The sequence below is a fragment of the Lolium rigidum genome, unplaced genomic scaffold (assembly GCF_022539505.1).
Source record: "Lolium rigidum isolate FL_2022 unplaced genomic scaffold, APGP_CSIRO_Lrig_0.1 contig_32103_1, whole genome shotgun sequence".
In the NCBI taxonomy this organism is placed as follows: domain Eukaryota; kingdom Viridiplantae; phylum Streptophyta; class Magnoliopsida; order Poales; family Poaceae; genus Lolium; species Lolium rigidum.
Genome location: NW_025900192.1, coordinates 245,589 through 264,360, shown reverse-complemented (window position 1 = coordinate 264,360; position 18,772 = coordinate 245,589). Strand labels below are relative to the sequence as shown.

At 44.5% G+C, this 18,772-nt stretch overlaps 1 protein-coding gene across 1 annotated transcript; it reads right to left on the bottom strand.

Moving 5' to 3' along the window:
* Positions 1-8,254: 8,254 nt before the first annotated feature.
* On the bottom strand, positions 8,255-9,758 carry LOC124680977 (salt tolerance receptor-like cytoplasmic kinase 1). Its single transcript, XM_047215987.1, has one exon. It carries the CDS (start codon positions 9,702-9,704, stop codon positions 8,664-8,666), a length of 1,041 nt encoding a protein of 346 aa, XP_047071943.1. The 5' UTR covers positions 9,705-9,758; the 3' UTR covers positions 8,255-8,663.
* Positions 9,759-18,772: the final 9,014 nt, after the last annotated feature.

The following is an 18,772-nucleotide window of genomic DNA, read 5'->3' as shown; positions in this document are numbered from 1 at the left end:
GAAACTTTAACCCTGGCCTATTCCCATCATTGAACACAACCCCTTAAAAGTAAATTAGGTAGGTCCGGTAAACTGAACATAAAATACACTAGCAAATCTTGTGAACGTTTCCTTTACAGCATTTTAGCAGTGTTTCCCAATGTTCGATTAAACCTAGATCTTCTAAGGAAAAAGCTTATCATGCTACAATCCGCGATCCGGATCGAAAGTATCAACCAACACACAACTACCATGTGATACAATGAATATGGGTCACGATCAGCTGTAACAGAATGAACTCAACACTGAAAATTATAAACCTTTGATAGGACACATGAAATTTATAGGACTACAGTCCATTCAACTGACCAATCATAAGCTCAGGAGAAAGCTATTAGGAGCCATTAAGAATTCTCCCAAAGACTTGAAAGCATCCAAACTCGAATGCTTGCCAGAATGTTGGCTACTTAGCTCCTTATATTTTGGCCGACGGCGTCCTTGTTGCCCCAGATCCAACTGAAGTGATGAAGTATAGCTATCACTGCCTCCCACTGCGGCCTCGAGGTACCACCCTCGCCGCCGCGTACCTACAACCAAAATCACACAACTCAGAATCTCAGATGACTCGCCGTCACAACGAGCCAACGATACGAGAGTAAAGAGATTGGTTTATGTTCAGAGTTCAGGTTTACTTTTGTTCTCAGATTTCACTCAGTGGCAGTGGTGGTGGCGGTGGCGAATGTGAGGAAGTGGACGGAGATGGGACGTCGCCACCGCCGGCGGAGGAGAAGATCAAGTCCGGAGCGGGGCAGAGGTTGGTGGAGCAGAGGGGGAGCCCCTGGGCATAGGCGGGCCAGACCAGAAGTCGGACTCTGGCTACACTTTTCATCACAAATCCTGGCCCAAAAGCCCAAAAATCCTAGCCCAAAAGCCTAAAAATCTCGAAATAATGTGAAACAAGTATTTTAAAGAGAAATAGGTGTAACTAGCACAAAACATGTGTGTTGGTACGGCTCCATGATAAATAAAACGATTTTTGTCTAAATTTATTCCTTAATTGAATCCAAATGGCACGAAGTCCTTTATTAACATTTAGTAATCTTCCTAACCTTTTTTTTGCTCAAAATAAAACATTTTTTTGTTTTTGTTTCGTCCTTTGCACGATCATTATGAAGTATATTTATAACAATTTAGTTATTGCCCTAATTAGATTTGGTTGTATTTATTTACATCAGAAAGACATCATCCCATCATTACATTACATGTTTTTACACTCTTTTGGTAAACCCTATTTTGTTTAACTATTTTATTCTAGTGTTCTATAAAGCCCTCTTCCCTCTTTTATATCTTTAATAAAACTGAAATAACTATATTGCTTTGGATATGTTGTAAACAAATCAAATCTATCGGAAAATTTTGCAAATTTCAAAAATATTTTCCCCTTTCCCCCCAAACCCTTTTTAATTTTGCCCTTTTTTCTGTAAATCAATGAAAAAAGAAAAATAAAAACATAAGAAAAAGCCCCAGCCTGGACAGGCCTAAATCCGGCCCAAGTCGATGTTTTTCCTAGAGCAGGAACACACACCACAGAGCAGACTCGCGTCGGTCGACCCCCCCTCTCAGCTCCGCTACTCGTTTCTGTCCTCTCAAGCCCGTCACCTGCTCGTCGTCCGCCGCCAGCTAGCTCCCGACGCGGTGCGCTTCCGGCGGTTGTGCACCGCTCCGGACCCCGCCGTGCTGGCCTTCCTCTGTTGAAGCACCTGGCGCCGCCGGCCTTGCTGTGTTGTTTTCGCTCCCGTACTCGGCCATTTCCACCACCCAACACTGACCGGAATTAGAATCGTCAATGCCTGCCGTTCTTCTCTGAAGTTTGGTGCCTCGCCCCCTCAACATCTCCCCTCTGAAGCATATCTTTCTTGGTCGTTCTTTCTCAAAGCAAGCCACAATCGATCATTCACTCCTTGATGCTTCATTCATATTTTAATCAGTGTGTTGATTTATTTCCGACCGAGGCTGCTTGCTGATATTTCTGGAGTAGGCCACGCAAAAACGTGGGCAATTTTAAAACGGACAATTTTTTTGGGTAGAAACCTTACTTTCTTTATTAGTAGATAAATATATTATATTTTATGTCTAAAAAATAAAATTAAAAAGGAAAGGCCACTATATTTACTACTACGTATTTGAATCTTTTCAAAGCTATGAAAGGCACCCCCAACTAATTTTGGTGTTTAATGACAACATAATTAACAAACTTTATTTCACTATGCTATCGTTATTTATGTTAGTCATCTTTGTATTGATTGGATTTTAAATGTATATGCAAAGTAGTGCTCAGAACTAGATGTGAGAGAGAACATAAATAGTTTTGGGGAGTTTGCGCAATTTAAACCTAAAAAATCACCTCTCTCCTCTCCAAAAACATGTTTTTGGAAGTGAGTCTTTCCCCTTCTGTTAAAGAGGCTCTTATGTTGAAAACATTGTACTTTTTTTGCACAGTATATGATATTATGACTCGTGAAGCTTTATTATAGCGTATGTATTATCTTTTACCGCTAATTCATCTTCTTCGTGGGAACCATATAAAATTTTGTTTCTTCTAGTTTAAAGTGGTTTGGAAATGGCATTCCGACCAGGCTGTTTAAGTGGATTCGAAAATACCAAAATGTATTAACACCAGATCAACAATTTATTAGAACAAGCGTGTTCCTCGTGAAGAGAGCTTCGAAAAAACCCAATATTGCATAATTTTGAAAAACTTGAATTTCAGGTTCTAAAAGCCAACAATTTATTTTATTAAAGACCCAAACAGTTCCCAGATTCCATTTGTAAATTGGAGCTTGTCACCACAAAACAAGTTTAAGGAGAATAGATGCATCGGATCATGCCGAGTTTTGCCATTGCAAGATGCAGTGGCGGAGCTTGACAAGAAATGCAGGGGGGGCAAAATACAAAATACCAGTATTGGGTGAGGGGGGGGGGGCAAAAGTGTAAATGAAACTTTCTAAGCAGCTCCAAGAAAAAGTAGAAGTTTAATTATTATAACTATTTTCGAAATGATCTTGCTCAGCTACCACTACGGAAAATAAGGCTTTGCCGTGCAACTATTTGCACGGTAAAAGGTCCTATATGCACGGCAAAGGCTTTACAGTGTGATGCCGCATGGCAAAGATCGCTTCTTTGCCGTGTGTCAAACATGTTTTATCTAAAAAAATAAGACCCAAAAATGGCCAATTTGGGTTTCGAGCCTAGGATGCATAGTAGGAAAAGCGTGCAACCTTACCACCGGGCTAAGTGTTAGTTTGTTGATAACAATACCACGCCACGCCTTTTGAGTTGAGAAAAAAAAATCTAATTTTTACATTTTTGCCGTGCGTTTGTTAAAAAAACACTAGGCAAAAGCTTGCTTTGCCGTGCGTTGTTAAAAACACTAGGCAAAGGCGTGCACGGCGATGTCTTTTGTGCTTTATCGTGCATCAAATCTTTGTCGTGGGCTGTGTTGATCCATTGCCGTGCAGCTTTCTTTGTCGTGCGCTCTCTTTCGTCGTTGTTGTGAATCATATCTTTACCGTGCGCTCGTGTCTGTCTTTGCTGTGGCCAAGATCTTTACCGTGTATTTTCTTCCGTGCGCACGACAAATAAATCTTTGCCGACAAACATAGGTTGCACGACAGCGCATGTTTTTCCCGTAGTGTACACTGCAACAATGAAATTGTATGAAACTGATGAAACATATCACTCGAACCGTTATGCCCCATGTTTGACATGTTTCACCTAGAACTATTACCGGACTCGTATTCAAAGGCACATTACAGTTTTTTGCATGGACAAAACGAATGCGGTTATGCTACTAGTTAGGATCAAACTTGCCTTTATAAATTTGGAGATTATAAACCAAATCTTCAACCGGAAGATAGTAAACAAAATAATTGCCTTTTTTATCTATTTTGTTGTTGAAAGGGTCACTTGCCTCAGAAAACAAGTGATAAACAGTATTGTGCAACATGGAAATTGCACAGACAAAATCACTAAAGCAATATGTAATCATCTATGACGAAAAGCCTGGGGCGCAACGATCTCCATTGCAATTAGTGCACGAGGATCTCAAAGTGGGATACATGTACACCAAAAGTAGTGGTCTCCCGGCTGTCCTTATGACCTAGCCTTGCAATTAACTTTTTTTTGTGAATTAACTAAGTAAGCACACTAATCGCTCCTATTATTCCTTCCATCCGAGATAAGCCACTTTATCCATCGTCTTCCTCACTGTGGACGGTGCTTTAGGCGTAGATATCTTAGATTTTTTTCGAGAATACACCCTGGAAGGTGTACTAATCATATAGAAGAAAGGGCAAGAAAACCTGAACAACATGTATCACTACCAACAAGGGGTGGCAGCTCCCCTACTGAAGGAAAGCCTAATCTCCATCTCTCCACGAAAAAGGAAAAGGCTCGGGAAATCCAAAGGACTCAGAGCGGAAAAGCCTAGCTACACGCCACCTCTGGTACTCCTCCCTAATCCTATGCCTAATGGCCGCCGCTGCGGGGGTGGCGCCATTGAACACCACCTCGTTCCGATGCCTCCAGATACACCAGAAAACCATGATAGTCGTCCACATATCCCTCCTCACAGATCTGGTGCAACTGAGCGAGGTCCACATATCCCTCCTCACAGATCTGGTGCAACTGAGCGACATCCTCGGCGGGCGACTTCCGCCCCCCCCCCCTCCGCACGAGCCGTCGGCCACCGAGGGGGCGCAGGCGCGGGAGGAGGCGGCGGAGGGAGATGGAGACCAGGCGGCGGACCGGCGGAGGCGGGAACACGGTGGGCTTGGCCTTCGGGCGGCGGCCGCTAGAGGAGCTGTCGCGGCAGGTGATGGCGGCGGAGGTGGTGGTGGCGGCGAGGGCGAGCGGGAGGTGCGCAGGCTTGGGGAGCTGCGGCGGGAGCATCGCGCGAGCCTGCCAACGTGGCCAGAGACGACGAGAACGTGACGCGGTACGCGGCGGCGTCGTGGCTCGTCGCGCGCGTCCTGTGCGTGGATGAACCCGCTGATCCAGCGGGGGTACCACGCGACGCTGAACATCTCAGACATGCCGGCCCTAGCGCCGCAGCAACGTCTGGAGCGCATGCACGAGCTCTTCGTCTCGCACTGGTCGTCTTCCTGCTCCAGCGGCTCGAGATCGGGATCGGGCTGTGCGCGCACCCTGCTCCGGTGCTTCTGGCCGCTGGTCCTGGCTAACGGGGTGCTGGCGTTGCTGCGTCTGGCATCGATCTAGGGGAGGTGGAGCAGGTCAGAGGATAAGGTTGGGCTTCTTATCACTTCACGGGCGAGCCACGACGTTAGACACGTGTCGATCATTGAATGCGTGCTCACGTATACACCTGATTACCGGGCTTCATTCGAACATCGATGCATGGAAATTATTGGCAAATGGAGTCAAGATAATATTCTCACATGCCAAACAAAGAGAATACCATACCCATTTGATGTTGAACATATACAAGCACTTCTTAGACAGTGTATTTCGTTATTTGTGGACTACTACTGTAGCCTACAAGCATCAAAACTACAACTATATGTGGCCAAAATAATAGCTAAGTGCCCTTAGTTTGTTGTATACTTGAGAAGCACCACAACCTGTTATGGAACACCCCCTATATCTGTCTCACATTCATTTGCAAACTTGTGTGCAAATTATGTGCCTTTTTCATATTTTTTCATTTGCATCCATCCTTTTGTAACATGGTCATCATGACCGAAACCATGATGCAATGATGTTTTGGTATCCTCGCATTCTCTTGTTTATTGTTGGCGGTCCAAAAAGAGTAAGCATCGCTCGGTGACATGTTTTCCAAAGGGTACACTTCCAACCATAGTTTGTTCAATAACTTTAGATTCCTAGGTCTTGTTGTGTGATACATATGTCCACTAAATATCTCTCAGGCAAGTTCATATTTTGGACGTTGAGATGTGACAGGCCTATACGGCAATGTCGAAGATAAACTTCTGGTTTTGCTAAGGGTTTGTTTTTCATGTTTGTTATTAAGTAAATCACTCTTTTTTTGCTTATCAATAAATTGAGTTAGTTCAAATATCTAATTGTACATCCACCCACAAGCAAGAAGCAGGCTAACCCTCTGTGGGGCATCTTTCTAGTAATTTACCAAGCAATAATTTTTGATTGTGGGTATCCTCTCAATATAGATACCCATATTATTGATTTCATTGGAACATGTAAGAGGCATTGGACATCGAAGCTCCTCGTAGGTACCTCATACGCTCTGTTATTTTATATTTGATCTTAACTAATCGCCCTAGAAATTTGTATCCAGATATTACAAACAAAAGTATATATTACCTAGGATTATGTGCTTTAGATTTATATATATTCCTACCATGATATTCAAGGATACTAAAGTACACACAGAAGCACACATGCATGCACATTAACAAAAATAATTATACCCTAAAAGTTATGATAGTGTAATAAATTAGTCCTTCTGATATTGAAATGGTCATGATCTTTCTTTAAGGAGCAAGGCCTGCAAAAGGAATAAAACATTATCAAAACCTTCTACAAAATGGAATTTGAATTAGCACAACAAAAAATGTAGTTTTTATAGACCGTCCCTGGAACTAATAAATAAATGAAGATTATTATTTAACAACATTTTAATGCACTTAATCATGCTAACTATGCAATATGTATAAAAATACACTAATTAAGATTCTAGTTTGGGAAAATTTATTTATTAGTAATTATAAAAGTTGGGTATAAATAATGCGCATGTTACCTCATCCTAACCCAAAACTTGGTTGCGGCTTTTTATTATGTTTTGCATGACAAACACTCGGTGACACTGAGAAAATTTTATTCAATTGAGTGAACACGGTTAAGTCAAATAATAAGTGGAAATTCTTAAGAAAATATTATATTTTCATTGCTTCTAACTTCAGGCAGAGTGACATCTTTAGTGAGTTTGGCCGATGAACTTTGTAGCCTATCAACAATAGCAGTGTGTTAACTTTAGGCAGAGAGATATTTTTCGCGGTGGAGAAATTCTGCTATTTTGTCGATGGTAGCACATACGCCACAACCAGTCTGGTCGTCGTCATCACCCGCTACTACAGCCACCGAATCTGGCAAATATCATGTGCATGCCATTTCTGAGTGTCATGTTCAACATGTTCTGTGCAAAACCATTGTGAGCAGCGGTGTATGTGTGCTTCGCAATGGCCACGGGGACAAATTTGGTGGTGGTAATTAGAACTAATACCAAATTTTTGTACACTATAGTGGATATTAGAAATGCGTTTCCTTCAACATTTTATTGTTAAAAGTGCACTTGAGTGATAAAAAAGAAGAAGAATATATGGTAGTGCATAATAAGGCGGCACTGATTAAATCACTAAGCAATGGAATCATCTCTAAAGATAACCCAAAAGATCGATCCCCGTTGTAAATTATTGCGGAGGGAGATGTCAAAGTGGGATACGTATACCCCCAAAGTAGAGGTCTCCCTGTCCTTATGACCTGACCTTGCAATTAACTAAGCAGGCACGATAATCTCACCTATTAATCTTTTGCATTAGTGACAAGCCAGTTTATCCGTCGTCTTCCTCCCTGTTGGCGGTGGTTGGGGCGTACGTATCTTAGATAGCCAATGGCCCTAGCCGGCTAGGCAGCACCCGATTTTTCTAGTTAGCACGACTAATGCGGTTCGCGGAGACAGCGGTATCTCCGATCAAAATGACACGAACCGGGGATACAGCAGGTAGCTTGGAGATCGACATCAATCCTCCGACGTCAGATACGGCGCGCGCAGAGACAAAGAATACAGATAGCGATGCAGCTACGGATCGACGTCCGTCTTCCCCGTTTGAAAACCAATAATGCTGATGCTGCGCATTGCAGGGGCAGCGGCTGGGGCCGTGGTGAGGGAGATGGGACGGCCATTTTCCGGTGGTTTGGCTGTGCAATCACGACCGGGACGCCCCACCGGCGCCCGTGCGTGCCCGTACCGGCGCCGAGAGCTACGTACCTGCGTCGCCGTCGTGGACGACATGTATGAACCGAGAGCCGTACACGTATATGTGCAAGCATCGTATTGGCAGTATTGCTGTATGTACATGTGTAGGGACAAAACTAACCCTGCAATGATGGAGTTCCTTCTTCCCACAAGAAGGAGATCACGGTATGTTCGTCAGAACAAAATAAGCTTTATGACATGTTGTTAGGTCATCTGTAGTATAAGTGGAGCTGTATATGTGTATTTTTTCCTTTTTTCATGGAAGTTGGAACCAATGTTGTATTGAGAAATGATCACCACTACTCTACATTAGGTACAAGATCTCATGATCACCACGAGATTAGAAAACGAAACAGAAAGAAATCTGCACAAAAAATTTAATCCTAGAGCTTAATGTTATTCTCCTCTTCTCAGGTCCCTATCCAGACCAACCATTTTTATTTGCTTTGTTCTGTTGGTACTCTCCACCACGGGCACTTGCTCCTCACCAACCCAATTGCTTCGCAATTTGTTCGTTCCACGACACGGCATCTCTCGCCCGCATCCTACGGTCACAGTGCCCTCCACGTCGGATCTATGCATCCATCGTGCGGGTCCACTCTACTTCCTCTTGCCGAGCACGTCTCACGGCTTTGCCTTTGCCGTCGATCATCTACCGGCGCGCCACCGAGGTCTGTTCCAGTGCCCGGACCACATCTGCCATGGACGGCCGGAGTGTCGGGTTCTCCATGACACACTCTGCCGCCAACGAGGCGATGGTGGCTGCCTGTGCGACGTCGAACTGGCACCCCAACCTCTGGTCAACGAGCTTGCCCACGTCGCACGAGCCGGCCTTGATCATCGGCACGACGGCGGAGGTCAGGAGCCGGCCGTCGTGGAATGGCTGCGTGCCCGTGAGCAGCTCGAGGAGCAGCACGCCGAAGCTGTACACGTCGCTCTTCCTGGTGAGCACGCCGGACCTGAGGTAGTGCGGGTCCACGTACCCCGGCGAGCCCAACACGGCCCGAGGCGGGCGGACGGACGCCGACGCCGAGAACCCGGCGCGGGCCGACCCGAAGTCGCACAGCCTGGCGCCCATGGCGGCGTCCAGCAGCACGTTGGAGGCCTTCACGTCGCCGTGCACCACCTGCGGCTCGCACCGGTCGTGGAGGTACTCCAGCGCGCGGGCCACCTGCAGCGCCACCGCCACTCGCCGAGCCCACGGCATCGGTATGACCTGCTTGCCTTCACCAGCGTGGAGGTTGTCGTGCAGGTTGCCGTTGGGCGCGAACTCGAGCACGAGCACGCCCTCGTCGCGCTGGTCGCAGAAGGCGAGCAGGCGCACGATGTGCGGGTGGCGGACGCGGAGCAGCGCGTCCAGCTCCTGCCGGAAGGCGCGGCGGAGGCGCTCGCTGCAGCTGCGGTGCAGCTTGACGGCGGCCAGCTGGGGCTTGGAGCCGCCGGCGGAGAGGCGCGCGAGGTAGACGGTGCTGAAGCCGCCCTCGCCGACCACGGCCGTCGTGAAGCCCGCCGTCATGGCCTCCACCTGCGCCCACGACAGCTGCCTCGCGCCCTTGCCGTTGCCGGTGTTCTTTGCGGCGTCGTCGTCGACGTGGGCTGCTCCTCGGGCGGCCACGCCGGTGGCAACGACGCCGCCGCCGGCTCCTCCGCAGCCGCAGCAGAGGAGCGGGAACTTGTGCCTGTGCAGCAGCATCTCTGACCTCCCACCCGGCGAGCCGGGACCGGCTCTCAAGGAGGAAGCGGCCGGAGCAGAGACGCGCGTGCTGGCTGAGTTCGGAGATAGCTGCGTGGTGCGGCGGTCGTGTTTATATAGGTGGACGTGAGCGCGCATGGTGGGAGGGGAGAAAACGAGAAAGCATTACCGAGCGCGCGCGAGCGGCGTGTGACTGTGTACCTAGAAAACAGAGACGATTTCTTCTTTGGAGAATAACGACAGATTAAATCATCAACCGATTCAATCGCTGGTTATCACTCACCAAAAGTCATTTCGACCGAAGAGCATAAGAATCCAACAACAACAACAAGTTTTCAACTTTTAGCACTAAAAAGGATGGCGGTGGAGCGGTCTGGAGCACCTCACGAAGATATTAATGGATATGGATGCCGCTCCAAATCCAAACCCAATGAAGTAGTGAACATCCGGGTATACATTGATATCCATGGGTTTAGGGACTATGTTAATCGGCATAACAACATTTCAGCATGAGTTAGCGGATATCCATCCCATTGAATCCGTGGGAAAAACCACTCTTATACTTGTGCTAAACGGGTCAGATATCCATGATACCCACATAAGTGGATAAAATTGCCATCCTTGACTAACGCACTGACTGAGACCAAAATCTCATTCTACATATATGTGAACTTTCCGGGCTTATCCTGGGCATCCATTTATGCCTCAAGATTCATGCAACCAGCTCTATACATTGCAAAGAACCCCTCAAGTATATTTTCCTATTCAGCATGAAAACACATGACAATTTACAACAAGATCCCAGTTCCATCCTTATTTCATTCAGGGATTTGCATTTGACTATGAACGGATTTTTGCGCATCTCACAAACACCATGCATTAATTAGTATATTATTAGGCACAATTCGCACATTACTTTCTAATTTACATAATAATTTCGCTTCCACCAACAAAAATATTGTGTTCATGGCTAGATTTTGACCAACAATATTACAAAAAATATGGAAACATTATTGTGTTAACTTTACACTATCGGGAACAGTCTCTAGGTTCACAAAATGTCTAGGTCCAGTAAAGTGTTTTCGGAGCAAACACAATAAATGGATATACTCACAGATCCATACATATTAGGAAAGATTTACATAATATCCCTCGATGGCTAGATCATGGCCGAGGTAGCCGGTGATGGACATAAACAGCGAGCTCGTTGTCTAGCCGAGGGGGATTCGCTCCACCCAGATACATATCAGATCCAGCCAGGGTTCCTTCCCTTGAGCTCGGCGCAATGGAGGGGATCTTGGCTAGGCTAGACCGTGTCGATGGTGTGCCAGTAGATGGGGTCTTGGGCTGTAGATAACATCGATTCCGGCGGCCGGTTGAGGAGATTTGGAGGATGTGAAGAAGCGGAAAGGGGAGGCGGTCGGTTCGGTGGAAGAGATGTGGGGGTGATGACGCGTAAAGCACACGCCCGTTGGGAACCCCAAGTGGAAGGTGTGATGCGTACAGCAGCAAGTTTCCCTCAGTAAGAAACCAAAGTTTATCGAACCAGTAGGAGTCAAGGGCCACGTGAAGGTTGTTGGTAACGGAGTGTAGTGCGGCGCAACACCAGGGATTCCGGCGCCAACATGGAACCTGCACAACACAATCAAAATACTTTGCCCCAACGTAACAGTGAGGTTGTCAATCTCACCGGCTTGCTGTAAACAAAGGATTAAATGTATGGTGTGGAAAATGATGTTTGTTTGCAAAGAACAGTAGAGAACAGAGTTTGCGATAGATTGTATTTCAGATGTAAAAGAATGGACCGGGGTCCACAGTTCACTAGTGGTGTCTCTCCAATAAGAAATAGCATGTTGGGTGAACAAATTACAGTTGGGCAATTGACAAATAGAGAGGGCATAACAATGCACATACATATCATGATGACTACTATGAGATTTAATCAGGGCATTACGACAAAGTACATAGACCGCTATCCAGCATGCATCTATGCCTAAAAAGTCCACCTTCGGGTTAGCATCCGATGGCGTGTATTTCACACGTTCGTTGGGCAACCCCAAGAGGAAGGTATGATGCGCACAGCAGCAAGTTTTCCCTCAGAAAGAAACCAAGGTTTATCGAACCAGGAGGAGCCAAGAAGCACGTTGAAGGTTGATGGCGGCGGGATGTAGTGCGGCGCAACACCGGAGATTCCGGCGCCAACGTGGAACCTGCACAACACAACCAAAGTACTTTGCCCCAACGAAACGGTGAGGTTGTCAATCTCACCGGCTTGCTGTAACGAGAGGATTAACCGTATTGTGTGGAAGATGATTGTTTGCAGAGAAAACAGTAAAACAAGTATTGCGAGCAGATTTGTATTTCGAGTATTAAAAGAATGGACCGGGATCCACAGTTCACTAGAGGTGTCTCTCCCATAAGATAAAAGCATGTTGGGTGAACAAATTACGGTCGGGCAATTGACAAATAGAGAGGGCATAACAATGCACATACATGTCATGATAAGTACGAGTGAGATTTAATTGGGCATTACGACAAAGTACATAGACCGCCATCCAACTGCATCTATGCCTAAAAAGTCCACCTTCGAGGTTATCGTCCGAACCCCTTCCAGTATTAAGTTGCAAAGCAACGAGACAATTGCATTAAGTATGGTGCGTAATGTAATCAACAACTACATCCTCGGACATAGCGCAAATGTTTTATCCCTAGTGGCAACAGACACAGCACAACCTTAGAACTTTCATCGTCATCGTCCCGGTGTCAATGCGGTATGAACCCACTATCGAGCATAAATACTCCCTCTTGGAGTTAAGAGCAAAAACTTGGCCGAGCCTCTACTAGTAACGGAGAGCATGCAAGATCATAAACAACACATATGTAATAACTTGATAATTAACATAACATGGTATTCTCTATCCATCGGATCCCGACAAACACAACATAGAGTATTACGGATAGATGATCTTGATCATGTTAGGCAGCTCACAAGATCCAACAATGAAGCACAATGAGGAGAAGACAACCATCTAGCTACTGCTATGGACCCATAGTCCAGGGGTGAACTACTCACTCATCACTCCGGAGGCGACCATGGCGGCGTAGAGTCCTCCGGGAGATGAATCCCCTCTCCGGCGAGGGTGCCGGAGGAGATCTCCGAGAATCCCCCGAGATGGGATTGGCGGCGGCGGCGTCTCGATAAGGTTTTCCGTATCGTGGTTTTTCGCCTCGGGGGTTTCGCGACGGAGGCTTTAAGTAGGCGGAAGGGCAGAGTCGGGGGCCGACGAGGGGCCCACACCACGGGCGGCGCGGGCCCCCTTGGCCGCGCCGCCTTGTGGTTTGGCCACCTCGTGGCCCCACTTCGTATGCTCTTCGGTCTTCTGGAAGGTTCGTGGCGAAATAGGCCCCTGGGTCTTTGTTTCGTCCAATTCCGAGAATATTTCGTTACTAGGATTTACGAAACCAAAAACAGCAGAAAACAACAACTGGCACTTCGGCATCTTGTTAATAGGTTAGTTCCAGAAAATGCACGAATATGACATAAAGTGTGCATAAAACATGTAGGTATCATCAATAATATGGCATAGAATATAAGAAAATTATCGATACGTCGGAGACGTATCAAGCATCCCCAAGCTTAGTTCTGCTCGTCCCGAGCAGGTAAAACGATAACAAAGATAATTTCTGAAGTGATATGCCATCATAACCTTGATCATACTATTTGTAAACATATGTAGTGAATGCAGCGATCAAAACAATGGTAATGACATGAGTAAACAACTGAATCATAAAGCAAAGACTTTTCATGAATAGTACTTCAAGACAAGTATTAATAAGTCTTGCATAAGAGTTAACTCATAAAGCAATAAATCAAAGTAAAGGTATTGAAGCAACACAAAGGAAGATTAAGTTTCAGCGGTTGCTTTCAACTTGTAACATGTATATCTCATGGATAATTGTCAACATAGAGTAATATAACAAGTGCAATATGCAAGTATGTAGGAATCAATGCATAGTTCACAGAAGTGTTTGCTTCTTGAGGTGGAGAGAGATAGGTGAACTGACTCAACATAAAAAGTAAAAGAATGGTCCTTCAAAGAGGAAAGCATCGATTGCTATATTTGTGCTAGAGCTTTTATTTTGAAAACATGAAACAATTTTGTCAACGGTAGTAATAAAGCATATGAGTTATGAAAATTATATCTTACAAGTTGCAAGCCTCATGCATAGTATACTAATAGTGCCCGCACCTTGTCCTAATTAGCTTGGACTACCGGATCTTTGCAATGCACATGTTTTAACCAAGTGTCACAATGGGGTACCTCCATGCCGCCTGTACAAAGGTCTAAGGAGAAAGCTCGCATTTTGGATTTCTCGCTTTTGATTATTCTCAACTTAGACATCCATACCGGGACAACATGGACAACAGATAATGGACTCCTCTTTAATGCATAAGCATGTGGCAACAATTATTATTCTCATATGAGATTGAGGATATGTGTCCAAAACTGAAACTTCCACCATGAATCATGGCTTTAGTTAGCGGCCCAATGTTCTTCTCTAACAATATGCATGCTCCAACCATAAAGGTGGTAGATCTCTCTTACTTCGGACAAGACGGACATGCATAGCAACTCACATGATATTCAACAAAGAATAGTTGATGGCGTCCCAGAAGCATGGTTATCGCACAACAAGCAACTTAATAAGAGATAAAGTGCATAAGTACATATTCAATACCACAATAGTTTTTAAGCTATTTGTCCCATGAGCTATATATTGCAAAGGTGAATGATGGAATTTTAAAGGTGGCACTCAAGCAATTTACTTTGGAATGGCGGATAAATACCATGTAGTAGGTAGGTATGGTGGACACAAATGGCATAGTGGTTGGCTCAAGTATTTGGATGCATGAGAAGTATTCCCTCTCGATACAAGGTTTAGGCTAGCAAGGTTATTTGAAACAAACACAAGGATGAACGGTGCAGCAAAACTCACATAAAAGACATATTGTAAACATTATAAGACTCTACACCGTCTTCCTTGTTGTTCAAAACTCAATACTAGATGTTATCTAGACTCTAGAGAAACCAAATATGCAAACCAAATTAGCAAGCTCTAAGTGTTTCTTCATTAATGGGTGCAAAGTATATGATGCAAGAGCTTAAACATGAGCACAACAATTGCCAAGTATCAAATTATCCAAGACATTTTAGAGTTACTACATGTAACATTTTCCAATTCCAACCATATAACAATTTAACGAAGAAGAAACTTCGCCATGAATACTATGAGTAGAGCCTAAGGACATATTTGTCCATATGCTACAGCGGAGCGTGTCTCTCTCCCATAAAGTGAATGCTAGGATCCATTTTATTCAAACAAAACAAAAAAAACAAAAACAAACCGACGCTCCAAGCAAAGTACATAAGATGTGACGGAATAAAAATATAGTTTCAGGGGAGGAACCTGATAATGTTGTCGATGAAGAAGGGGATGCCTTGGGCATCCCCAAGCTTAGACGCTTGAGTCTTCTTATAATATGCAGGGGTGAACCACCGGGGCATCCCCAAGCTTAGAGCTTTCACTCTCCTTGATCATATTGCATCATACTCCTCTCTTGATCCTTGAAAACTTCCTCCACACCAAACTCGAAACAACTCATTAGAGGGTTAGTGCATAATAAAAATTCACATGTTCAGAGGTAACACAATCATTCTTAACACTTCTGGACATTGCATAAAGCTACTGGATATTAATGGATCAAAGAACTTCATCCAACATAGCAAAAGAGGCAATACGAAATAAAAGGCAGAATCTGTCAAAACAGAACAGTCCGTAAAGATGGATTTTATTAGGCCACCAGACTTGCTCAAATGAAAATGCTCAAATTGAATGAAAGTTGCGCACATATCTGAGGATCATGCACGTAAATTGGATTAATTTTCTGAGCTACCTACAGGGAGGTAGACCCAGATTCGTGACAGCAAAGAAATCTGGAACTGCGCAGTAATCCAAATCTAGTACTTACTTTACTATCAAAGACTTTACTTGGCACAACAAAACATAAAACTAAGATAAGGAGAGGTTGCTACAGTAGTAAACAACTTTCAAGACACAAATATAAAACAAAAATACTGTAGCAAAATAACGCATGGGTTATCTCCCAAGAAGTTCTTTCTTTATAGCCATTAAGATGGGCTCAGCAGTTTTAATGATGCACTCGCAAGAAATAGTATTTGAAGCAAAAGAGAGCATCAAGAGGCAAATTCAAAACACATTTAAGTCTAAAATGCTTCCTATGCATAGGAATCTTGTAAATAAACAAGTTCATGAAGAGCAAAGTAACAAGCATAGGAAGATAAAACAAGTGTAGCTTCAAAAATTTCAGCACATAGAGAGGTGTTTTAGTAACATGAAAATTTCTACAACCATATTTTCCTCTCTCATAATAATTTTCAGTAGCATCATGAGCAAACTCAACAATGTAACTATCACATAAAGCATTCTTATCATGAGTCTCATGCATAAAATTATTACTCTCCACGTAAGCATAATCAATTTTATTAGTTGTAGTGCGAGCAAATTCAACAAAGTGGCTATCATCATATATAGGAGGCATATTGTAATCATAAAAGAAAATTTTCTCCTCGATGCTTGGGGGACTAAAAAGATCATGCTCATCAGAGCCAGCTTCCCCAAGCTTAGAATTTTCCATAGCATTAGCAACAATGGTGTTCAAAGCATCCATAGTAATAACATTCCCATTAGCATGCATATAAAGTTCCATGGGTTTTTTAATTCTCTCTTCAAACACATCATGTCCTAATTCAAGATAAAGTTCATAAAGATCTCTCATATTTTTGTTGTTTTCCATTATGCTTAACTAGTGAAATAAAAACATGCATGATATTAAGTAAAGTAAAACAAGTAACTAATTTTTGTGTTTTTGATATAGAGTGCAAGACAGTAAATAAAGTAAAGCTAGCAACTAATTTTTTTGTGTTTTGATATAATGCAGCGAACAAAGTAGTAAATAAAATAAAGCAAGACAAAAACAAAGTAAAGAGATTGAGAAGTGGAGACTCCCCTTGCAGCGTGTCTTGATCTCCCCGGCAACGGCGCCAGAAAATATGCTGGCGCGTAGTTGACGTGGGAGTTAGAAATCTTTGTGGTGTAGCTTTTCTTCAGTTCCCCGGCAACGGCGCCAGAAAATATGCTTGATGGCGTGTATTTCACACGTTCGTTGGGCAACCCCAAGAGGAAGGTATGATGCGCACAACAGCAAGTTTTCCCTCAGAAAGAAACCAAGGTTTATCGAACCAGGAGGAGCCAAGAAGCACGTTGAAGGTTGATGGCGGCGGGATGTAGTGCGGCGCAACACCAGAGATTCCGGCGCCAACGTGGAACCTGCACAACACAACCAAAGTACTTTGCCCCAACGAAACAGTGAGGTTGTCAATCTCACCGGCTTGCTGTAACAGAGGATTAACCGTATTGTGTGGAAGATGATTGTTTGCAGAGAAAACAGTAAAACACGTATTGCAGCAGATTTGTATTTCAGTATTAAAAGAATGGACCGGGGTCCACAGTTCACTAGAGGTGTCTCTCCCATAAGATAAAAGCATGTTGGGTGAACAAATTACGGTCGGGCAATTGACAAATAGAGAGAGCATAACAATGCACATACATGTCATGATAAGTACAGTGAGATTTAATTGGGCATTACGACAAAGTACATAGACCGCCATCCAACTGCATCTATGCCTAAAAAGTCCACCTTCGAGGTTATCGTCCGAACCCCTTCCAGTATTAAGTTGCAAAGCAACAGACAATTGCATTAAGTATGGTGCGTAATGTAATCAACAACTACATCCTCGGACATAGCGCCAATGTTTTATCCCTAGTGGAAACAACACAACACAACCTTAGAACTTTCTGTCACTGTCCCAGGTGTCAATGCAGGCATGAACCCACTATCGAGCATAAATACTCCCTCTTGGAGTTAAGAGCAAAAACTTGGCCGAGCCTCTACTAGTAACGGAGAGCATGCAAGATCATAAACAACACATATGTAATAACTTGATAATTAACATAACATGGTATTCTCTATCCATCGGATCCCGAAAAACACAACATAGAGTATTACAGATAGATGATCTTGATCATGTTAGGCAGCTCACAAGATCCAACAATGAAGCACAATGAGGAGAAGACAACCATCTAGCTACTGCTATGGACCCATAGTCCAGGGGTGAACTACTCACTCATCACTCCGGAGGCGACCATGGCGGCGTAGAGTCCTCCGGGAGATGAATCCCCTCTCCGGCAGGGTGCCGGAGGAGATCTCCAGAATCCCCCGAGATGGGATTGGCGGCGGCGGCGTCTCAGTAAGGTTTTCCGTATCGTGGTTTTTCGCCTCAGGAGTTTCGCGATGGAGGCTTTAAGTAGGCGGAAGGGCAGAGTCGGGGGCCGACGAGGGGCCCACACCACAGGGCGGCGCGGGCCCCCCCTTGGCCGCGCCGCCTTGTGGTTTGGCCACCTCGTGGCCCCACTTCGTATGCTCTTCGGTTTTCTGGAAGGTTCGTGGCGAAATAGGCCCCTGGGTCTGTGTTTCGTCCAATTCCGAGAATATTTCGTTACTAGCATTTCTGAAACCAAAAACAGCAGAAAACAGCAACTCGCACTTCGGCATCTTGTTAATAGGTTAGTTCCAGAAAATGCACGAATATGACATAAAGTGTGCATAAAACATGTAGGTATCATCAATAATATGGCATAGAACATAAGAAATTATCGATACGTCGGAGACGTATCAGCATCCGCACCCCTTCCAGTATTAAGTTGCAAACAACAGACAATTGCATTAAGTATGGTGCGTAATGTAATCAACACAATATCCTTAGACAAAGCATTGATGTTTTATCCCTAGTGGCAACAACACATCCACAACCTTAGAACTTTTCGTCACTCGTCCCGCATTCAATGGAGGCATGAACCCACTATCGAGCATAAATACTCCCGCTTGGAGTCACAAGTATCAACTTGGCCAGAGCCTCTACTAGCAA